The 24,575-nt window shown below is 38.3% G+C and overlaps 1 protein-coding gene across 5 annotated transcripts in view; it reads left to right on the forward strand.

The window, feature by feature from the left end:
• The window catches only part of APBA1 (amyloid beta precursor protein binding family A member 1), an 86,217-nt gene that overhangs the window by 25,483 nt on the left and 36,159 nt on the right, over positions 1-24,575 (forward strand). For all 5 annotated transcript variants that reach the window (XM_068176384.1, XM_068176381.1, XM_068176385.1 and 2 more), the window contains exon 2: positions 17,430-18,634. In XM_068176384.1, the coding sequence (XP_068032485.1) occupies positions 17,483-18,634 (1,152 nt within the window). In that variant the 5' untranslated portion in view covers positions 17,430-17,482. The remainder of the gene's footprint in view (positions 1-17,429; positions 18,635-24,575) is intronic.

Here is a 24,575-nt window from a genome sequence, read left to right on the forward strand (position 1 = left end):
GATAGTATGTTTTTTACTTAATAGTTTTTTAAACCATAGTAATATGAGTCAACCTGATTTTGATTTGCTTGGTAGGAGAGCAGTGCATTGCTGGCATATCAGGTTTGTTTGTTTTAATACTACATTGTTAGAGGAAAATAGATCCTGTTGGATTCAGCAGTCTGAGGAAGGTGAGGCTGCTGCTTCTTTATGGCCCTTGGATTTTTTCACACAGCCTCACTCATACATAGTAGAAGAAGATCAGAAAAAATTGCTGTGTGAGTAGTGTTCTATTGCTGCCAAGATTTGATACTCCCTGCTTTAGAATGGCAGCTTCAGACTTAGCTGTTGTGAGCTATTAAGAGATTGATTGATTAACGAACACTCAATGAGTAAACAGGTAGAGCAGCAAAGTAGTATATACAAAATAATCTATAATCTATGCAATCAAGTATACGGGGTACAATTCCATAATGATACAGAGTGCAGATTTTGAGGAATCATATACGTGATTACTGCTAAATTACAGTTTTCTAGGTAGTAGAGGTGTAAATCTATTTCTTGCCTCCACATGTGCCCTCCTCCTCCCACCCCCAAAACCCAGAAAATTGGGACAAACAGTGTTAAGAACAAAACCTGATTAAGAGTCCAGCATGTCATCCAAAGCGGTTTCTTCCATCCTCCTTGTGTACTTGAAACCACGTGACAGCATAACTACCATCTAGAGGCATCCACAGAGTTACCAGTGGAAGTCCCACCTTCCTTTTTCTCCCCATGATATGTCATTTTATTAGTTATTTGCTATGCTAGTCTCCGTTTTTTTTCTGAGTTGAGGCTGAGTCTTTCATTCACTTTGTACCTTCTAGTCTCTGCCAAAACTTTTCAGAAGAAAATAGCCCCCTCATAATTACCTTTTGGTCATTGGTCCCAGTTTTGCTACATCCATACTCAGATTTCATAATTTATGTTGTTCCGTGGGCAACCTAGGCCTTATGCAGTATTATCAACAGGATTGCTTTAGAGTGGGTGGCTTGGCAGTTGAAAATTCATGCATTATTACCATCTTAAGAGTGCTTGGGTTTGGTTTACATTTTTCAATTACTGCAGAGAATGTTTCTTTTTTAGATCTCTACCTAGATCCAATTCCTCGTGATGGGGGTCTTAGCATCTGTGCTGGAGCATGTGCCAGAGCAGCAGGTTCCCTGTTTTTCACACTTTCACTGTGGACTCTCATGGGTCCTTGCTAGGGCCTAAGCTATTGTAAGGCAGTGTACTCTGCATTCACTTCTTAAAATTTCCTTCACACACCATCCATTTCTTACTAAAGTCTTTCTGTTCAATTTGCTAGGAAATGATGTGAAATCTGCAAATCACCAGCATGCAAGTAGAGGGCCAAAAAGATTTTTACTGATGTAAATCTAACTGGATGATTGCTGTGGCTTTTCCTTTTGTTATTTAAAGAAATGCAGAATCATTGAACTGTTTAGGAATAGATTTGAAGGGGAAGCTGATTTCCCCTTGCAAACTATGTAACATAATTTCTGAAAATTTAGTTACTGACTTAACCTCAGTGTACCAGATACCACATATTGGAATAAGAACCAGTGTGTGTGTTTTAGTCAAGGAAATTGTTAGTTTGCTCCAGCTGCATGAATATATCAATGATTTGCAAGTTGCAGCAGTGATTCTTTATCCTGTTAATGGAAAAAAACTCCAATTATAACTTAACAACTTACATGAAAATAATTCTTAATAAACTAGTTGGCTTTTTCAAGCTGTAAATTGGTTTGTAAAAAAAAAAAAGTATTTTTTATAACCAAAGTCAGATATAATACATTATTTAGTTCAACTGAGAAATTGTTGAATTCATCAGATATAGACAGCAGCTTAGCATTTTTTATAGTGTGATATTCCTGACAAGAAAAGCAGAACTAAAGTTGAGATTTTGGACTTATGTGGAATTCTCTGCCTAGCTCCAGAGGATGTCAAGAAACTTTTACTCAGTAGTCAGTACATTAACATCAGACTAAGTTGTTAGTTTTATCAGTGTTATCCTCTTGGGACAGAAATAATATCTGTAATATTATTAGTGATGCAGCCAGGTATTCTCAGTAATAGAGTTTATTTTTAAAAATCCAATCAGTAAAAAGTAGTGTTACATTATTATATTCTTTAAACTATATAAATATATATTAAATAAAATGAATAATATATAAGGATTAATATTATAATTAATAACAATTGCTATAATTAATAATTTAATTCTTATAAATTATATTATTATTAGTATTCTCTATAGTGTCTATTTTAGGACAGTGTAATGCCTGCATTACAGTTCAGCAGTTTCCTTAACATTGCAAAATCTCATAGAAGGAAAGGATAAAATAAATGTGGGCTCAAAATGATTTGATTTTGAATTCTGAAAGTTAATTCTAACTTTGGATTTCTTTGTAATTTTATTAAGATAGAATTAGACTTCTTTTTGTAATTATGTTAAGGTAGCACCTTGTCTTCCAAGGCAGCTGTAGGTAACAAGTACTGCAGAGCAGCTCTGAGAGATTTTGGGAGTAATAAAGCTCATGGTATTTGTGTTCTGCTGCATGAAAAAAAATGCAGAGAAACTTTATTTTAAAAAATGCAATGTCCTCTATAGCTGTGATCATGAAACTTGCAAGAATTGCGAGAGTCTATGGTGGCTTTTCTGTGTGATTTTGGAATATATTATTTACTGAAGGTGTAATGGTTTTGCTTATTTCATATTTGTAAATTGGATAGAAAGGTGTCACTCTTAATGTTTGAGTGTCTTATTACAGAAACTGTCGTTAGAACTGAAAGTCTACAAAAGTCTAAGTAAAGGGCTCTCCATTTACATTTTATTTAAGACAGCACTAAGTAAAATAGAAAACAGTGTAGATAAGAATTTTGAGGATTTAAATTGCTGATGTTACTGTGGTATAATAAGACAGACAAGGTGATTTGAGAGGGTTTTTTAATTTATTGCTGGAGAGTGGTCTGTAAAATGGGCTTTTCAGTGCCAAGACATTTGGAGGATTGAGAAGAAGACCAACAACATGTATGTCTGTCTTGGTTTAAGACAAATTAAAGAGGTGGACACTTTAAATGAGTTACCTCCCCTTAGTTTCAACCAGTGCCTTTCCACCTGTAAGGAGAAATACAAGTAGATTGATGAGAGTCAAAAAATAGCAGTTTACTAACAAGCAAAACTGCAACAAGCAAAAAAATAACAGTACTTAATCACAAGATACAGAATTGCTAGGTCTCACAAACTCCCCCAGAACAAAGAGAAACCCAAAATGGTAGAAATACCCCTTCCAAGATGACGCCTGCCACAGGGAGACAAAGGGAAAATGGTGCCAGCTCACTCCCCCAGCATGGCACTGCCCAGGAGGCAAAGGGAAAAAAGATGGCCACAAACTTTCCCAGGGTAAATCTTTTTCTCTATTCATGTGAAGTCAGTTTTCCCCATATTTGCATTAAATTAAAGAGAGTTGAATATATGTCAATACTGTTTTCATAATAAATCTTTATTTCACTGAGCTTTTGGCAGTTTGACCTTGCCTGGCTGCCATCTCCCTGCCTCTCTCATACTCCTCCTCCTCAGTAGGATACTGGGAAGGAAATAATATGGAAAGGCTTGCAAATTGATATAAACGGGGATTTCCAGTTGCTGTCATGGGCAAAGATGTGATTTGGGGAAAATGAATGTATTGCCAATTAGAATAGAGTTGCATGGTGAGAAACAATGACAAAACATAAAGCCCCTCTCCTTGCTTGGGGCTCCCTCACATTTTTCCATGCTCAACATTACTCCTTCATTTCTGACTCTTCCACCTCCTCTTTCCTGGAGTAAGCACTGCACCCCTTCTCAACATTGCACCTCAGATAGAGCAGCTGCAGCTCAGGAGGGAAAAGGGAGGTAATTTCTTCTTAAATTGTGACTCAGATTTGGCAAGTGTTTGTACTGTGAAGCTTAGAGCCTAGAATCAGTTATGGCAGTGTGCAGCTCTGGGTAGCCTTGAGTTTTCTTAGGGGATGCAGAGTTGGGAGTTTTGGGGTTTGGCAGAAGAGACTAGTGCAGCTGCCTGTGACTCTGGGCAGGGTCTTTTGGTGAGGTGACAGGAGAAATGCAGGCCTTGCAACCAAAGTGGTAAAAAGTGTGATTTTTTTGGAAAAAAACATAACAAGTCCCCCAGCTTGGTAGGGAATCTAGGGAAGCTAATGTGCTTGCAGATGGTCTTTTGATACCGTCGTCTGAATGCTTAGGTCTGTGGCTGGCAAATCCCCAGCACCAGCTGGTGCTGGAAGTCTTGTCCGGACATGGACTTCTGCTGTCCCCACTGTCAGCTGAGCTCTCACAGAAGAGACCCATCTTCCCCCATACATGTATACACATAGGAGGAATTGCCCAGTGTATGACCAAAAGAGTTATTTGTGGGGTGAGGGCAGGTGAGAACAGAAACAGGTTGTTTCCATGTTTCTTCAAGTCTCTTATTTTGTGGAGTTCAGATTCCTCTGGGCAAAACAGTGCAAAGAGAGCCACAACTCCATTTTCTATTATGCAGAAATGAGGCTGAGATGAGGAAAACCTGGACCGTGATGGTACAGAGGCCAATCTCTCTGGGACACGGGAAATGTGTGGGGATGGGAGTTGGCTGCACTTGCCATGGCTGGGAGCTAAGGGAGATGTCATTGCTGCTTGGCAGCCTTTGGCTGCTCTGTTTTGTAGTCACTCAGATGCTGTTTTTCTGCTGTTGTGGGGTACCAACAAACTTAATCTTGCTTATTTTCCATAAATGTTTTTTGTTGGCTTAGTTCTTTGCATCAGGTATGGGTTATTGATTCTGAGCTTGTTGGCTCTTCGTCTCTGCACCTTGAACATCTCTGTTTGCTGATATTTTTTTCATTTGCTTTCCAGTGTATTATTCAGGTTTCTTGGATGAGCCCTCTAAATATTTGTCTGCATGGTGTTACTCATATAAGTTGTAAAATGAATCTGTATTTGGCTTCTCAGATTACTTGGTTAGCTGAACTATGATTGTTACTTAGATTCCCAAACCATGCAGAATTAAATAACATTGTAAAAAGAATTATTTTGGGGGTTTTAGGGTTTTTTCTTGGGTTTGGGCTTTTGGGGTTTTTTTCTGTTTGCTTGGATTGGGTTGGCTTGGGTTGGGTTTTATTTGCACCTTTGGGGAGGAAAGGGATACTCTATGTTTGGGTTTTTTTGAATAATGTTATTTGTTTTTCTGTCACTACAATTATCACTTTTTCCTGTTAGGATTTTGCTGTTATGTTAGATTTATCTATTTTGCAGCTATTCACCTGCATTTCTTAGCTCAAAACCTCTCTTCTGCCAATTCTGATAGTTGTTTTGAAGAAATCATTTGGTGATCTCCAAGTCTCTTCCACAGTGTGTACTAAAGTGTACAGTCTGTGGGAACCATCACAAATTGCCTTCAAAAGTGTACTTCAGATCCAAGCTAAAACACAGCTAAACCTGCTCTGAGAAACTGTCTCTGACAAGTGTGTAAGACAATCTATTCCCTTTCCAAACTGCAGATTTTTTTTCATGCTCCCTTACTTTCCTCTCCACTTCCATTTTTTCTGACTTTTTTCCCCTAGAACTGATGTGAGTTAGAACTTTAGAGTCTTTCAGAAAAGCTAAACCCATGATCATAGGCCTGAAAGGTCCATCACTGTTTTCCCAGGACTAATTTTAATTTTTTAAATCATGGCTTTAATCAGATTTTTGAAACATTCAGCTTATAGCGGCTCACCTTTCATTCCAGAGCTTGGATGATGTGTATTTGAGTTCAGGATTTGCACAGGTAATTCTCAGCAGTTTGAAAACTGGCCTGAACTTTTGAAAGTCTTGAAACTTGATTGTGTAAAATTCCTACTGTTGACCAGCTGCATTTACACATAGAAGTTGTTCTGTTCAGGTGACTGATTTAAGATGTTTAGAAGCGTGTGGCAGAAGAGCATTTTGGTCTCTTAGTTTTTAGTAACCCTTATGGCAGAGTTTCATAAGACTGTGAGGAAGAGTATGTTGTGTTAATATCTTAAAAAGTAAGTGAATGTCTAATACTTGTAGCATGGTAGTTTAATCTAAGTCCCCTATAGGATAATGGAATGGTTGTTTTGGGTTGACAAACTTTGAAAATTGCAGGCCTTTCTAAATGGTGTATGCTGTAGTTCAAGCAAGCAAGAACTTAGGGGATCATAATGGTTTGTGCTTTTTAGGAGCTTGGATTTACTGATCATCATGGGTTTTGAAACTTCTATACAGCTAAAAGTTTACTTGTCCAGAGAAGTTCATGTAACTTAATACTGACAGTAGCCATGTGCCTGACTGATTTGAAACATGGTGCTGAATTCTGTCATTAAGTGGTAAACTTAAAATAATCCTGTAGCAACCTACAAAGCTATAAGAAATGTGTAGTTCTTTTTTATTTTCATTGCTTTTATGATCTAGTTCCATGTTTAAAGTTAATTCGGTGACTTCCTATCTCCATTTTAAAGCATGAGAGAGATCACATCATCAGTACTTTTTGTCTTGAACTTAAGAAACTAAAAATGAAAGGATGCTGTAGTATAGCAAAGAAAAGGGAAGTTAGCATGTGCATTCTTATAATATCACATATGCAAAGCTCAGGTATTTGAAGAGAGGTCAGACCAATGGATAATAGAAACCAGGGCATGGATTTTAATTTGAGTTAAATACCAGCAAAAAGTAGAGCTGAGAATACCAGTTAAGCTTGGATTTTAGACGTTCTCTTCTAGGAGGAATGGTTCTTCCTTGAAAAGGAATTTAAATAACCAACCCAGAATAATTTCAAATATATTATTCCCTGAAATTATAGAATCCCCCTTAGCTAGGTTTAATGGAACATTTAAGAAATACCTTATCTTTGCTTTATAAAATATAACAAAGCAAAATAATTAGGGCTCCTATTTCCTGTAGAAAAAGGGTTATGGGTGCCTTTGAAATATGTTGCCTTAATAATAACTTCTGAGGATAAGTGAAAGGAGCCATTAACATTCAGACTGTCTGCAATCAAAAAGGAGAAAAATACTAACCAATGAATAGCTAAATACTTTAAGTACTTTAAGCATTGAAACATTTCAGGATTGTTCTATTCTTCCTTTAATTTTATTCATGTTTAATGTGTTTTACCTTAGAATAACCCTTTCTAGCTGCCACTTTTCTCTACTGTAATTCCACTGGTTGGGTGTGTTAATAATATAAAAGGATTTTATAAAGTTAAGAATGCATAATAAAATATTTTACATGGAATACACACTTCTACTAAAATCTAAGTATTGCTATGTAAAAAGAGAAGAAAAAATAACTTATTTTAGGTGTCGTTTCTCTTTCAAAGGTAGACAAAAGCACTGTGGGGCAGTGTACAAGTAATTTTTAAAACTTGGTGACTGCCATATTATGTGTGTTTAGAAAATTTTTAATTTATGTTCTGTTTTGCCTGTGACTCTATCATTAAATGTTGTTATACTATATCCTCTTTCCTGTTGTCTGTGTGTCCTGACAGGGACTGGGGAGGTTCTAGCTGTAAATACTGCATAGAGATATGAAAAGTATGCTGAGTGACTCTCCTCAATTTTCTTCATTTTCTTCCAAACTCTCCTGTGTAGCTGTGCTGCTCCGGTCAGTTTATTTCCTTAGCAGATAGAGATTGGCAAGTGTATGGGAAGTGTTGTGCCTTTTACAGAATGCATCTGCTTTTGATTTGCACTATCTGGTAGTAGCGTGTGTGATCTAGTGAACTTAATTAACATCAACAGATTTTTTTTTTTTTTAACCTGATGGGACCCCAGTTGCTGCAACCAGGCATCACTTCCATTTCCCTGCTCAGACTGTAATTTCTGAGCAAGCTGTGCATCTGAGCATCCTGAGCTGGGTACAGTGCAATTGCTAATACTCCTCAAGTTCTATTGTAAGCTGCATAAGTGGAGAAATGCCAGCCTTCATTAGGGTTTAATTGTGTCTGGGTAACAGATTTCATGTGTAGTCGCCTTGGAGCAGCCATTTCCAGTAAGAGGAATGTGCTTGTGCTGTAAAAGTCGGTCTCAGTCAAGATCTTCCTGAGTTCAGAGAAACAAATGATGCTGATGTCCTCCCTGTTTGGTTGAGTAACCCTTATCTCATCAGCTCTAGAGGGGTAGCACAGGTTGTATCTTGCTTTCAAACTCATGGAAGGCACAGAAATTGCTAATGTTACAAGCTAGGAAAAAAAATTATTTGGGGAGCAGGCAGATATGTCTGGTGAGACCAGTCAAATTGCAGGTAGGTGTTGATCTAGGCCACACAGACCACTCCTGCTAATGAAAATATGGTGTGCAGTGCCTTGTGGTGCATCTGCTTTAATGCTGACAAGTGGCCACAACATTTCAGAAATGTTGTAACAGTGGAAGATGTGCAGTGGAAAACTCTAACAGATGTGAGAGTTTTTTACCTCTTCCCTCAGAACTATGCACGGAAGTAATTGTGGGACATCTTCCCATATGGTTTTGGAGATGGCTGTGGGACTATCTGTATGGTAGGTCACTGTAACACAGCTGCCAATCTGTGAGAAAATACAAGAGGCAGACCAGTTTTCTTTGGAGCCTTAGGAAACTTGAGAGCTGGTCTGTGTAGCTTTGACTTTATTTTAATATGGACTGAATCATCAGCTTCTTCTTGAAATAGAAGTAGTAAAATGACCTGCAAGTGTTAGAAGTTGATGTTTAGAGATGAGATTGGGTTTACTATATGGGCTAAAATGGTAACTGAAAATAGAGTAGAAGAGACAGCTGTCCATGTAAAGAAGAGAAAAGACTTAATTTTAATCTCCTGTGACCTGCATGTATGCATTCCTACTTCCTTCTTCTTTGCATGTGTTGTTTTGTGCCATAGTTCTTGTTTCTTGTGAGGTGTTTTTCCCCTGCTAGATACCTACAAGTATACCTAGAAGACTGAATCTTTTGAAGCAACATTTAATTCTGGGAATATTTCTATTTGAAACCACCAAGGGTTTGTTTGTTTGATTGTTTGTTTGTATTTTGGGTTTCAGGGGGGTTTTTTGGTTGGGGTTTTTTTTGGGTTTTTTTGGTGGTTTTTTTTTTTTTTTGAGGTTTGTTTTGGTTTTCTGTGGGTTTTTTTTGTTTGGTTGGTTTTGTGGGTTTTTTTGTTTTGTTTTGTTTGTAACTTCAGTCATGACTCTAATCTTTAAATAAAATACCTTTGTTGGTGGGATTTCACTCTTCCTTCATGAGGGCAAGAGCCCTTACCTGCTCTTGCTTACTTAATTTCTGTAAATGGAAGCAGATACCGGATGTCTTGCTGTCACTCAGAAATAAGTAATAAGAGACAAACTGGCTAGTACTTGAAACCTTCTTCTTAATAATGCGGTCCAGATATATATAAGGTCCTTTAAAAGCTTATTGTATCACAGATAAAAACTATTAGTTCAGTTGTTCTGATTGGTGAGAACTTGCATGCTCATGACCAAATACCTGAGAATTTTAGCTATCTCATCTCTCTCTGGCTCATACTTCTTTACTCTGAATAATACCTCCACATCCTACATGTTGTCTTTGACATATGACTTTCTCTGAGAAAGACTTGGAAAAGTAATTGTCAAAAAGACATGTTGTAAAGTGCAAGTATAATAAAAATAAGAGTTTAAATAATAGCTGTCTATTTTGAGGTGTTTCTTTTTCTTAGTATAAAAATAGGGTGGAGGGTTGGGGTTAGGGAATTGTGTAATCCAGTGTTTCTGGTAACTATGTGTTAGAGTTGCCAGGCAGTGGTACATTTTTGAGTACATGAAAAGCAAGGAAGTTCTATATCCTGTCTATCCCTGTTTTTGAGTTTAATTCAAGTATAGCTCCTTTGGAACTTGGAAATAAAATTAACTAAAGGAAGATCAGATCTTTTAATTCTGTGCTGTCTGGACCATGATTGCTTTTCATGAGGAAATATCCTTAGCTTGAAATTCTCAGGTAATAATGAGTGTCTCAGAACAAATGCATTTGCTGATTGAGTGATGGAAGTTATTAGGGTTTCAGCACTATTTCTGTACCATTTCCATGAGTTGAAACAGTGTTCTGTGACTCAGCTGAAGAAGCTGATGATGCTGACAGACTTAACTAGCCGGGCTTCACTGTCTTTTGTTTAGCTTGGTATTCCTTAAAGCTGTATATTTGCTGAAAAGCCTTCTATCACATTCTATCAAACCCTTGAAGTGGTCTCAATATCATCCAAATCTTTCTGTGTACCTGACACTACCTGTGGATTGATTGCATAAAAGAATTCAAAAAGCTAGTGTTTAAGTCAATTGAAAACTTCACTTCCTGTAACAAAATTGGCGTTTTGAGGAGGCAAAGTTGAGGGGGAATTCAATAAATCATCTGTCTTGCTTGTATCCAAGGTAGCTGTATCTAGACTGTGCAACACTGGCCTAGAATGCAGCTGAGGAAGACTGTTACAGCTAGAAAGGTTTGATCAAGTCTTTTATGTGTAGCCAGAGGAGGAAAATCCAAGGATTTTTTGGACATATGTGTTCTTACTCTGTCAGTAAAGCTTGAGGCTTTATTCACCCTGAAGGTAGCCATGCCCTGCAGTTCACTGGATCATATAATTTAGTTCTGTCTACATTTATTTATATTGCACTATTAATGACTCTTAAAGGGATGGAAAGGGTATTGGGCTTTCTGGGTTGATTTTTCTCTCTTTTTCCTTTTGGTAGGTTAGATCTAATCCCTCTTTGTTAAAATAGAGAGAAGAAGGTGGTCTTCATTGCTATAAAAATGTCACTAGTGTAAAGATAATTTGAATTCAGAATTCATCACTGAGGAGCCAGAATTTTATACTGTATTCTCTGAGACAGTTCTGTCCTTTTACATAGGGGGGGAAGAATGGTAAATTACAAACAGCCATGAACTTAGATTTGGTATAGATTCACTTTTCATAGTTGTACTTCTAACAGATACTGACATCAGTTTCACATTGTAATACTAATTTTAAATGCTGTGATACTCTGACAATATGTACTTTTAAATTTTTTCATTCTCCTTTGAAAATTGATTTTATTTATTACCATTATTTGAATACCAGAGTAACAATTCCAGCATTTTATGTTTTACTTTATCTGTCTGCTATTTAAAGATGCAAGACCTAATACCCAGGAATAAACCCAGCAGTAACTTATCAGAAAATGACATCAGAGTGAAAGAGAACCCCAAATTTCCTTAATTTAGCTGTTAATAGGACTATTACTTAGGAAGCTTAATCATTTTGGTGGTGACAATAGTCAATTTTATTCCCTCAACCACTTACGATCTGGGATTTGTGGTGTATTTTTAGAAGTGTTTTTGTTCTTGTGTGCCTAATCATTTTACTTCACTGCAGAGGTTGCCTGTAGTTCCTTGTCAAGATTTTTCTCTTGTGCTTTTAATTAATTTTGTCTGTTTGGGCCATAATATCTGTTAACCTTTGTCTGGCAGCAGATGGATGGCTTCCATCCCTGTATTTCCTCTATTTCTTGTGCGGGCAGGACTTGAGTGTTAGGTGGTGAGAAGGATCTGTTCCTTTTCTAATCAGGGTGCTCTCCATCTCCAGTGCCCTAAAGTATTTATGAGATCTGGACTGTCTGCATTGAAGATTACTGAATGGTATTTCTTGCTCAGGAGTATATTTTAGCTTTGAAAAGATGTGAATTGGAAAGGAAGAAAAGTGTGAAGTGTTTTGATTTCTCTAAATGCTGGTAATTCTAAATCTGTCTACTATTAACAAAAGTTGTGGGTTCTTGTGTGCAGAGCAATATTGTTTATGCAGCTTTTCTGCTTTATAGTTACTATAAGTGTTTGCAGCTTTTCAGCCTCATTATGAAGCAATATGTGTGTCTTTGCATGTGGTGGGATGTTAATGTCACTTTCCAGGTGTTGCTTTTGCTGACTGGCAAGAAATATGTTTCACAGCTTTTTTATTTAAAGCTGTTTTGGATGAGCTTACTTAGCACATGGCAGAAGAAGCAACGAGGTTTCCCAAGCAGGTTGCAGTTCAGAAAAGAGTTACCTCATATAGGAGGAGAACTCCTTCAAAGCAGGCATTGCATATGTTGTCAGATTCTCAGAAATTTCCCACCATAGGGGCTTTTTAAAGAAGAAAAAATTAAGGTGGTTCTCAAAGTCACCTGTTTGCTAAAAGATTATGTTGTTTTTTTTGAGAGGTAGGTTGTGTTCATATATGTTGTTGAGATCTGTACTAGTGAAACATTGGTGTGTTGCTGAAGTCAGGAAAAACAGGTGCTTTAAGAAATTCCTCAGTGAGTGTGCCAAGAAGACTTCCACTTGAGGTGGGATGCCTTTGAAAATTCAGTCAGAGGCCTCCGTATTCCTAGGGTCATTTGGAGTAATGTGTAAGTATGTTAAAAGAATAGCTATTTTTCATGGAAGACATGAGTGAACATGGCTGAAGTATTTTAAGGAAGACAAAATTATTTTGCTCACACACTCAACTGCCAAATAAAAAGAAATTTTAGTTATGCTTCTTATAAATGAAATAATTAATTACAAAAAAATAATATGTATGTGTGTAACTACTCCTTATAATGATACAGGCTGGGTCTGGTGGAGATAAGTAGCAGATCTGGGACAAGGCCCGGACAGCAAAATAAGGCTCAGGTGCACCTGGGGCAGTATGTGACAGGCATGATTCTGAGAGCCAGGGTAGGATGGGAACTATCTCCTCTGCTCAGAGCCTGCTAGAACCCACTGGGATACTGCCTCCCTTTTGAATCCCTAACACAGGGATTATACTGGTGGGAAATGATGGGAAGCCACAAGAGATGCACAAGAGGCTGCAGGACCAGGTCTGCTTCAGTTGGGAGGAGGGATGGCTTCCATGTCAGCTGCCCATGGGATGGGGGAGATGCAGCCAGGCTCCTCACAGTAGTTTGTGGTGGGAGGGAGGGTTAGAGGTAGCTAAGACATGCTGAAACAGGGGAAATTGAAACTGTCTATAAGGAAGAAACCTTTTTTCCTGCAAGGACAGTCCAGTGCTGGTGTTGGGGCCCAGACAAGCTGTTGCCATCACCGGTCTTGGAGGTTATCAACCCCCAGCTGGATAAGGCCCTGAGAAATCTGTTCTTAGCTCAAAGCTGGCTGTGCTTTGAGCAGGGTTGGACTGGAGACCTCCTGTGGTCCCTTCCTGAGTTATCCTGTTATCCTTTATGTGACAGAAAAACAGGTGTATACGTGTGTGTGTAGTCTAGGTTCCATGTAGCACACAGCTTTGTTTTGATACAATAGCTATAGTATAGAGACATATAAAGAATGTGAGCTTTTATTCAAGTCAGTGTTAAATTGTGGAAATACAATACATAATGCTCTTATAAAATAAACCCTTAAAGTAATATTTATAATAGTAATAACAATTGTTTGCTTTCTGCCTGCATATATAAGAAATCAAAAATTATTCGTCTGGACTTTGGTAAGAAATAACAAACTAAATTGGAATCTGAATACTCACACTTTCACATTTTCTTACTGCATATCTTTTCCTGCATAGAACTTGGCATGTGTGTTGAGTTCTTGCTCTGAGATGATAGTCTGCTCTAAGATGGTGTTTTAAAGTAGTAGAGAAAAATCCTTAAACTTTCAATTTTATGTTGCTTAAGAAATATATGGATATATTAATTTTTTTCTTCTTTACAGACAGGAAAGTAGTTTAACTTTCAGCAAAGAGTTAGCTGCAGTAGTAATCAACCTCTGATTTCTCTATTGTGGGCACAGATTCATCCATCAAGTCCTGTGTGCAAAGCTAAGAGTGCATACAGAGCACTTTCCCAAATATGTGTGATTACCAGAGCACAGTTGCTGTTCTGGGTAATTAATGTGAGACTATAATATCATTCAGATGGGTGCTGTGTCTATATTTCCAAGGTCGGATAACCTCTCTTGCTTATATTCTCTTCTGTCGCTAGCATTTTATGTAGATTATTGAATTTTGTTTGCTTGCAGGAAATAAAGAGCTTTTTGAAGGTCTGATGGGAAAGATCAGACAGGCCTTGTATTTGTTTGAGGAAAGGGCTGCTAAGAATAAGTAATAAGTGGGGTTTAGTAGTCTTCCAACTACCATGTATAAACAGAGGTTTAGTAAATTCTAACCCCCAATCTTCATGGGAGTTCATTAATTCACTATCCTAAAGACGGATTGTTAAACAGTAAAATAAATATTCTTGACTCAGAAGCTTACTTTTCATTGAAGGTTACTGGGACTGAGGTGACCTAAGGCCATCCATTCAAATCAGATTTCTAAGTCAATTTACTTTGAAACAACTAAGAATTTTGTTTAGATTTCAAAATAAATAATAAGCTATTTTTTTCACAATTAAAAGCTTGAATTTAATTTATTGGAGGAAAGGCAAACAGAAGGGCATTTTTCAGTAAAAAGCTTTTAGTAAAGCTTAATTTTTCCACCTCATCCCTTCAAAATATGCAGCCTTGAAAGTTTTGGGATATCAAAATTGAAATCACAGTTGAAATCCAGCTGAGAGTATTCTTTAAATGAGAAAAATTTTACACATGGAACTTTGGAAGCTATGACTTTGTCAAAGGAAAATGATGGGTCTCCCAGGTGTTTTGTAACTGTATTTTGTATGGTTCGTAATCTCTCTAAGACATGTCAGTGATGCCATCTGTCCATAAAACTCATTATGTTGCAAGCATGCATTAAGACTTCTAAAACAGGATAACTTTTTTTCAGCAATTATCAGTACTTTGTCATAAAAATTATGGCATTTGATCCCTTATTTGGCTTGAGTAATCTTCATGTAGCTGATTTTTTGCCTTCTTTTCTAAAAATATAATTAAATTAAAGATGTATCGGGACACATGTGATAAAACTTAAGAAAGTTGATCATTATCCCGTGTTTATCTGTTACTTGATTTGTTTTGACTACCACTACCCTTGTTCTGGGAGTGACCAATGACACTGAGCCACAAGTCAGGGACTAGTTGAACACAACAAATTTAGTTAGATTTTTCAATCAACCCTCTATTTTAGCCTAATTCTGTCTATGTGGAAACTAGTTGAAATTTTATAATTTACTTCAATGAAACCAGGCCATATAAAGAACTTTCCCAGCCTGACCATTCACAAGGCTTTGGCAGTCACATTCCCACCACCAGGGACTGTCACAGCTGGGACCAAAGCCCCTTCATGGTGGCCACTCCAGTGACCTGATGGGACCCCAACACATTCTCACATGGTCAGCCCAGGTTTCTTGGCCAGTTTGACCCCAGATTTCCCACAGCAGAGGCTTGGTTAAAGGCATCAAGGCATTTATTCATGGTGCCGTAACACAGAAACAACTCAAGCTCTGAGCCTCGGAGGAGGGAGCCTGACCAAAGGAACCCCTGGGCTCTTGTCCCCTCATAGTCCAAGTGTGCCAAAGTCTCCATCCTGTCCATCCACCTGGCCAGTGCCAGCATCTTTGGGTCCTGTGTTATGCAAGGAGTTGTCACTTCCTGGCCTCCTGACTGGGGTTCCTGCCACCCAGAGCTCAATCTGCAGCTCACACTGTGGGGTGCAAACAAAGCTACCTGCACCAAATGTATTCCTCTGCTCTCATCCTCCTTGGGAAGGATCTTGCACCTTGGCATCCTCATCCTTTTTCTGGGCTAAAAGTGGAAAGCTGTCCAATATTGTTGTTCTTGATTTCTTACCATATGCTTTTTGGGGGGAAGAATGTTTAGTTCTGGTGCGCACAAGTATATACACCTGTATTTTGCCCATTCTTTCCTAATGTCTTGGAAGTCTTGGAAAAGACTTTATCTTGTCACTGAAATCTTACTAACACACCTTCATTAGCTGGAAAAAACAAATTAATTTTTTTCATAGTTATTTTGAAAAGGGATTAGTTTGTGTACAACATCCTTACAGGTCCACCTCAGGTGATTTATTAGCTATTACTTTACAACTGTAATTTTCTTTTTTAATAAGGACTCCTGAGTTTAAAGGGCTAAAACATTAGATGTAACAAAAACAAGGAGTGTTCTCTGAGCTGGAAGCTGCACCCACTGGATTTCTTGTGGAAGTATAATATAAGTGACTCACACCTTGACTTGCCTGCCTGTCAACTTCTCTAATAGAGAGCAAGTGACATTGCTGTTGCGTCCTCATCGCAGGAGATTATTCCTACTTCTGCACAGAGCTCATTTAGTCAGCAAAGTGCCACCTGACCCTCCCTGCCTCAGTTTACTAGATTTGATCCAAGTTCTATTTCATATTCACATCAATTTTTTTAATTAGAAATTGACACATGCTTTTATAGATCCTTCCAGTTAGCAGTCTTCCAATAAGTACCTTTTCTTTTAGTACTTATCAGTCAGTCACAAGCTAGAGCTGTATTTTATTTATGGATATATAGCGTGATTTAGGTAGCTAAAAAGACGTTACATGTTGTCTTTATGACACTGCATCTTAAACATATAGGACAAGGTTCCAAATAGCTGAAGCTGTTTTATAAAAATAAAACCTTATGGGCTAGATAATCCTGTTTCTGTTCCCTGCATATTTTTTATTATTGGCAGACTTCTCTAGTAACCATATAATCTTTTGAGATTTTTTTTACTCAGTTAGCAAGGCTGAGATGCCCCACTAGTCTCAAGGCAGTCATGGTTAAGAATATTAGAAATGTCTTCACCATGTTTTAGGAAAGAAGCCATCTTAACTGGTTATAGATTCCAGAAAGATAACTGTGTTGTATCTAGTTGTTGTGTGCTTCTCTAGAAAGAAAAAACAGGTGCTTCAGATGTACTGCACCCTGAGAGTACAACTTTAATTTCTACTGATTTTTTAAAAGTGCATAGGGTGACTAGTTTACCTGAAGATGTCATACTGAAGAAGTATTGCATGCATAGCTGTCATGTATCTGAGTAACCGTGGACTCCTGTGACAGGACTAAATCTGCTGTTTTACATTATAGCATCCTTCCTTTGCTCCCAGTTAGTGATCTGTGGGGAAAGTGCTGGAGCAAAGGTGAACTATTTCTGTCATCTCTTCCATGGTCCAGCTCCTGGCAAAAATTAGCTTTTCTAATATGCCAGCATCATTGCAATACCACTGCAGTGCATACAGGTATCTCTAAGGGGTTGTTTTGAAATTATACTTCCATAAAGAATTTGTCCATGGAAGGGGGAAGTGCGGTCCCCATGGGTGTTGTTGATGGTTGCTGCTGTTGATCATTTGCATGGTAGATCATACTGTTGTGCTGACTATTACCTGACTGCAGAGCTGAGTCAAATGTTTGTCTGCTGGGAAGGAAGGGTGCATTTTGTTGCTTCTATTTATTAACTCCACTTTTTTTATTGGGAGTAATGTCAGAGTTTGTTTTTGTTTTTGTTTTTTTTTAATTTATTTCCAGCTGTGATAGACAAAATGTCAGCAGAATAAGTGACCTACTCTCCAAAACTTGCCATGAACCATTTGGTTGGACCACCTGAGGGGGAGATCAGTGAAGACCCAGCAAACGGAGCAGTGAGTGAGTCAGTGGAAGCTGACCTGGAGCACTCAGGGGTGGAAGAGGAACAGAGGTATGCAGTTCGCTACCCAAGGCACACCAACAGCAGCCACGTGGGCCTGTCTGGGCAGGAGGAGGAAGGCATGTTAGCTCGGTCAGCCAGCACTGAAAGTGGTTTCCACAATCACACGGATACTGCAGAAGGGGATGTGATAGCCACAGTGGAGGACAGTTATGACGTTGAGAGAGTGCAGGAAAATGAGGATGAGAGTGCATATGCAGTGCAGTACAGGCCTGAGTCCGAGGAGTACACGGAGAATGCCGAGGCTGAGCATGGCGAAGCCGTTCATAACCGAACATTGCCCAATCACTTACATTTCCATTCCATTGAGCACGAGGAAGCCATGAATGCAGCCTACTCGGGTTATGTATACACACATCGCCTCTTCCACCGAGGAGAGGATGAACAGTATGCCGAGGCTTATGCTGACTATGGGCTGCAGGAGCATGTGTATGAGGAAATAGGAGACACACCAGATCTTGATGGTAGGGAGGGCATCCAGCAGTATGAGCGGGAGAGAGAGGAAGCTGACAATTACCGCAAGGAGGCACTTGGTGCCCGCCTTCACCATTATGATGAACGGTCTGATGGAGAGTCTGACAGTCCTGAAAAGGAAGCAGAGTTTGCACCCTACCCAAGAATGGATAGTTACGAACAAGAGGAGGACATTGATCAGATTGTAGCAGAGGTGAAGCAGAGCATGAGCTCCCAGAGCTTAGATAAGGCAGCTGAAGACATGCCAGAGTCAGAGCAGAGTTTGGAGCATGGCCAGGCTCTTGTCAGTGGTGGGCATGAAAGTAATGGCCAGCTAACATCTGGTTCTCGAGTTACATCTGGCTCAGGAGAATCTGTACAGAGGTACAGCAAGGAAAAAAGAGATGCAATTTCACTGGCCATCAAGGATATTAAAGAGGCTATTGAAGAAGTGAAGACGAGGACCATCCGTTCTCCTTATACCCCTGATGAACCTAAGGAGCCTATCTGGGTGATGCGGCAGGACATCAGTCCATCCAGGGATTCTGACGACCAGAGGCCACTAGATGGGGATGTGAGTACGCAAAGCTTTCACCTCTCGGGTTATATGTGTCTAATTCCTTTAACTGGGAGATGCATGGCAGTAAGGGAGGGTGCATTATATTGTTGTTCTGTGTCTCGTTCTTGAAAAAGTGCTTTGTTTTAAATTTGTACTCTGGAGAGCATAAGAGAAGTAAACATACATTATCAAGTAGCCAGATTATTCTTTATTTAACTGTGCTGACCTCAGGTATGCTGTATAAGAATTTGTCACATGAAGCTCTTTATGTGTCTTTTCTGAAACAAATGCTGCTACATTATTTACTGCCATAATATATTTTAGAATAGCAACCAAACCAAACAACCAAACAAAACTGTCTATCTTTGTATGCTTTTGTTAACTCTTAAGTTTCTAGGTGTGGGTTCTCTGCTTGTTTTTTCTACCTCTGTCGAGGCTGGGGTTGAAGACGCTTGAGATGGTGTTTCATGTTCGGACTCAGGTGTTTATTATTTCTGATCAGTGAAACAGCCTCACAGCCATGAGTTTTGCAGTCTTTCATTAGCACAGCACAAATTGGCTAAATATCTCTTGCTACAAGGTCTTTTAAGTCTAAACTATCCAATTAAAAATGACACCTAGATTATTTTCCCTTTTCACCCAATAACTGATCCCCCAAAGCCCACAGTGCGGACTTTTCTGTCCAATTACAAAACATCACCCAAACCCATGAAGAAGAAGGAAAAAGAAGGTAAAGAAGAACAACCTGTCTCCACCCTAAAACCTCCACCTTGCTTCATATTTATTTCTATATTCTAAAACTCCATACTCTAAGTTTTCCACCCTGTGATATTACTCACTTCTAACCTACTACACACCCATAATCCCAGTGCTGTTAATCAATTTTGGAAGTCTTCTCCACAGCCTCAGGTCAAATGCAGTGCTCTCTTGCGAGTCTGTGCCTTTCAGCACAGAAAGTATAAAATTCTCAGCATCCAGGATTCCAACACTAGGTTTAATATTCTGTCATGTAACAGTCCCAACAGTTCTGTCAGAAATCTGGTAATATTCTTTATGATGGTATCATAGTTCAGATTCATATTCTAGAAAAGCTGCATGTCAACTTGGAGTACCTAGAACTCAGTGTATTATGAATCTCAGTTATTACACATTACATTATCACTGTAAAGTGGTATTTACAGCAACCTGAGATTGAAGGCAGTTGTTCAGATTTAAGCATTAGGAATTTATTCTAGGAATGCATGGGAACTATTCAAGATACCTCAGTTACTGCAAAGGAAATTCAGATGGTGAAAAAAGATCACATGCTGGGTAGATCTATGACAGGCTTCTGATTTGTTTATCTGTCTTCAAAATGAGGAAGGCTAGTATTCTACAAATAGAAAGAGATTTTTGTAGCATGGCGTTTGGGATGCTGTAAAAACATGCAAGCTGATTGAGACATGTAGCATCCAGATTTTATTTTTCCTGCAAAACTGTTGGAAACACAGTGATGAGAATGTTGTGGGGCTTTTTTCTTGATTCTTAGTAGAAAACTTAATTGAACCTTTAAAAAAGCCCAAACAAACAACTATATTGCAAAAGCTACTTTTACAAATATTTTTAAAATTATGTCCTTTACAGATCTGATTTGCAGTCATATGAGGGAAGAAATCTTCCCAGATTATTTTGTGTGGAATTATTTTTAGCTTAACTTTAGAGATGTGCTGATATGACTCAGTCTGGTATGCTCATGTAGTGAACAAAACAGGTGTTTTTATTGTTCTCTGCATACATTAGATATTGATGTACGTAGATGTTCCCATTTTGCACCAAAAATTTTCCTCATTCAGTATTTTTTGTTCCATGTCAGATAAGAACCTGACTGAAATTTTCAGGGCTGGCTGAAATCAAAACAGTAAGTTATAATGACAGTTATTATAGCTCAGCGAAGAGAGAAGTTATGGTTGTAGATGTACAAAAAGTCTGTGTGCTTAAAAGGAAGAAGTAAATTACACAAATAATTTAGAAGATCTGTAGCAGATTGAGGAGAAGACTTGTTGTAGAAGGGACTTGGGACTGAGTAGGAATTTTGTTTTTCCTTGAAGAAGAGATGTTTGCTTTACTGGATTCTTTAATTTAGATGGCAATTCAAAAACTGTCTGCTTTCTTTAATGCAGTGTTCCTAGGATTGCTTATCTGTAAATTGGGCGAAAATAGCTCGTGTTGACTAAATGACCATAAGCGATCAATGTAATAAAAGCATAGTTGGAGCCCATTCATCTAATTGTAAATTGTTCTTCTGTCCCCCTTGAGAAAAAAGCAGGATCTCAGATGGGGACTTTTCAGTGTAACCAGTATATGTCAGAGATGTTTTTCAGTCTGGTTTATACTATTGACCTGGAAATGTGAGTGTTTTTACCTTCAGGCAGACGCCATTTTCTTGTCCCAGAAGTATCAAATTGCTGCAGATAAATAATGCAAATTGAGTGCTTTTTTTGCCTTCAGTTATTTTGCAGGTCTACTTTGAAACTTATCCTTAAGTTGTGTTAAACAATTTTCTTTCAGAGATACAACTTACCTGAAAATATTTCTAATAATATTGCCTTCTTAATCATGTGATATTGAAACTCGTAAGACTTGTTTAGACACAAACAACAGTCATTTTTTATTTAGCTAGAAGCTGTCCACTGGAGACCAGTGAAGCAAGAAGAATGATTTGTGGCTGAGGCTCATTAAATACAACAGCCTCCTTTGCCTTTTATCCCAAGAAAGTGACTATTACTCCCCAGTGCTAAGCTTTTGCGTAATACATTCACAGCAGAATGTTTGGTAGGATGCCATTTAGAAGTGTCCAGAGACAATTTTAAGAAGCTAACTATTCAGAGGTATTCAGCTAGCCTGAAGCTAGTTATAGTTTGGGACTGTTAGGAAAAACATGCAATGACTATAACAGGAAGAAAGATACAGATCAATGTATCTGTGTGTACTTAAGATGTCTTGATTGCAGTTTTATTCACAGGTTAATCTACCAGGATTGTCAGTCATTCCTGGGTATTTCTTCTCAAAAGGAGTGTTTGGTAAGGTGTATGAGAAATGTAAATTGCTCACTGCCCATGGAGGATTCTATTGTAATAAACTCTGATCGTCCTGTGGTGTAGGAGGCAGGTAGCAGACTTCTGTGAATAAATAAATAGTTTAAAGAGGTGCCTGTTTAATATTTAACAATGGAGAATATTAGCTGTCACATGCTTTGTGCACCCTGGTTTAATGATGCATGCTTTCACTTGAATCAGATGTGGTCTGGACAGTGAGTTTGTGGGAAAGGTGTACTTGTGTATTTGATAAAAGCTGAAAAATCCTCAATGTCTTTTGAATAAAGACAGTAAGAGTATTTTTAAACATTTGCCACACAAATGAGATCTGTACAACTGGCATACATTTCCAAAGTCTGTTTATCAGAAACCTTTCAAACCAAAGCATACCATCTTTTGGGTATGGCCTCATGAACATCTCTTTCTCAAATACAATAGCAGTTAGAGCTGCACAGCTGCAGGAAGTGTGGCATCAGGAAACTGACTCTTGATGGAAAAGGCTGTGGAACTGCATCAGGAGAAAACAGTGGTTTGAAGGTAGAAATCATTCATTTGAGAACCAGTTACCATGACTTTTTTTTCTGTGGTGTGTTCAGTTATCCCTGGGGTTACAGATCTGAAAAACAAGTTTTGTTGATGTCCAGGACACGATTTGTTTCTGCATGCCGAGACTTTGGTTTTGCAAAGCCCTATCACTGGTGTTTATAATCTCTGTTCCTCTGCAGACATTTGAGATGGTGGGATGTTAGAATAAACCCTAATACAAAGTAAAATCATGTATATGGGTCGTTTAGATTTGTGAACTAGAAATTAAGAGCTGAAGACAAGTCTGCCAGGTGGAACAGAACTGAGCTGCATTGTTTTGCTTCTCCTTTGTTTTTGGTTATGTATATTTTATTTCAACCCTTGCATTCTCAGTTGCAGGATTTTCTCCATTTTGATACCTCAGTGTTTTCATGGAGATGAATTTGCTTCACTTCTTCCACAGTAGAAGTAATGTATTATTAAAAGGCAACGGAGAAGTCTTTTAAATAATTAAGCAGGCTTCAGTAATAAATGAACTAAGGGGTAAAAAGAGGGAAAGAAAACAATTGAAATAAAGATGAATTTTTATTGACAGTATATTCTTGAGTTTTTTTATGAGTAGATCTTTTAAAACTGTTGGTTGAGCACATAAACTATATGTCAGCTTTCCATAATTTATGAGAGACCCAGACTTGAGTTTATGCAGGGAAAAATCCTCAAATGCCCCAAACCAAAAATCACTAAAGAACCAAAGCTAACCAAAACACAAAGTATTTTATTCATCAATCACACAGAAGAAAGGTTAAATTTAGCAATTAGACTGCTGGAAGGCAAGCACTCCCAGATGAGTTACTAGCTTTTAAGTTGTGGTGAGCACTGGATACATAACTGCTTGAATAGTGGTTTTTTTTTGATGACATTTTTTAAATTATTGAAATATTAAAGTAATTTGATTTTTCTGTGCTCTTGAAAACTAAAACAGCACTTGCTATAGTTAAAATCTTCTGAACATGCAGGAGAAATCCACTGTGATTTTTTCAGACTGACACATAAAACTGCAGTGGAAGTTGAAGTGAAACTATGGCTAAGGAAGTCCATACTCAGAGAAGCAGCCAGCACTGAGTCAGATCTCTCAAATGGGATTGTTATTCATTGTCAAGATGGTGGTAAGTGACGGGAGGCTTTGTCTTTGCAGGACATCATCACCTGGATTAGGGAAGTTCCACAAACCAAGACTTCCCAAACTGCATTTGTTCTTAGATACAGTTGGTCTGTGATCCTATGTGATCACTGCAGCATGTCTGATCCATTGCTATTGTTTACCTTAAGCTACATATAAAACACCTCCTTCATTAAATGTGTAATAAGACTGTTGTACATGATGTTATCTGCATAGGCAGAAAGTGTCTTACCTATAAGCAAATTGGTCATTTCTGTGTCAGCAGCTGCATGAGTCAGCTGTTGGATCAGTCAGAGTCCTGATCCAACAGCTGCCTGTTGATAGAGCCCCTCACTTCAGATGCTAACTACCCAAGATGGTAGTTAAAATGATAAATGGCGCTTGTCAGTTATCTTGGACACAGGAGGAGCATTTTGGGGGAATCTCTTTAGGCTGCCTGAAATTCCTCTATGGAGAGGTCCTATAGCAGTTAATCAGATGTGTTGTTCCAAAGGAGCAGTTCAGCCAGTAACCTTGTCTCAGGTCATCTTGTCCTATCATGTATGCACAAACTGACAGGGGCAGGTCCTGGACCACCCAGCAAACTCATGGGTAAGTGCACAGGGTGTGTGCAGAGGCAGTTATACCAGAACTACAGTACAAAGTTAAATCCATATGTCAGAATTATAAATTGAATTCCATAGATTGTGCTACAGTGTGCAGGTATATGTGAAGTGCTAAGTTGGTATAATTTTTATCAAGCCCACCATTTTTAGCCCTGTACTTAAAACAAATTTTCAACAAAGGCAACTAATAATCATTAGCTTTTAGCTTCATTCTTTATGGGTACTTATGCCAATTAAAACCTATGGTCTCAGTCTGTATTTAAGTGAACGGAAATTGAGCTGTGTAAATGACAGAGGACACTGCCATCACATAGTTGGCCTAAAACCTGGGACATTTACTGCTGTAGTTGTCCTGATAAAGGCAGTTCTTGTGATAGAATGCATCTGACTATTATTTGCGTGTTGGACCTGAAGATTCCATAGTGCTTTGACTTTTTCCTAATGTATATGGGTTCTTCTCAGAGCACTATCTCTAAAATAATAATAAAAAAAAAATAAAATAAAGCCTTGCTTTATCTGATTGTCTCCTGAGCTAATGTATAAGGAGACTTTGTCATACCTGTGCCATAATG

This window comes from Anomalospiza imberbis, chromosome Z, assembly GCF_031753505.1.
Source record: "Anomalospiza imberbis isolate Cuckoo-Finch-1a 21T00152 chromosome Z, ASM3175350v1, whole genome shotgun sequence".
Lineage (NCBI taxonomy): Eukaryota > Metazoa > Chordata > Aves > Passeriformes > Viduidae > Anomalospiza > Anomalospiza imberbis.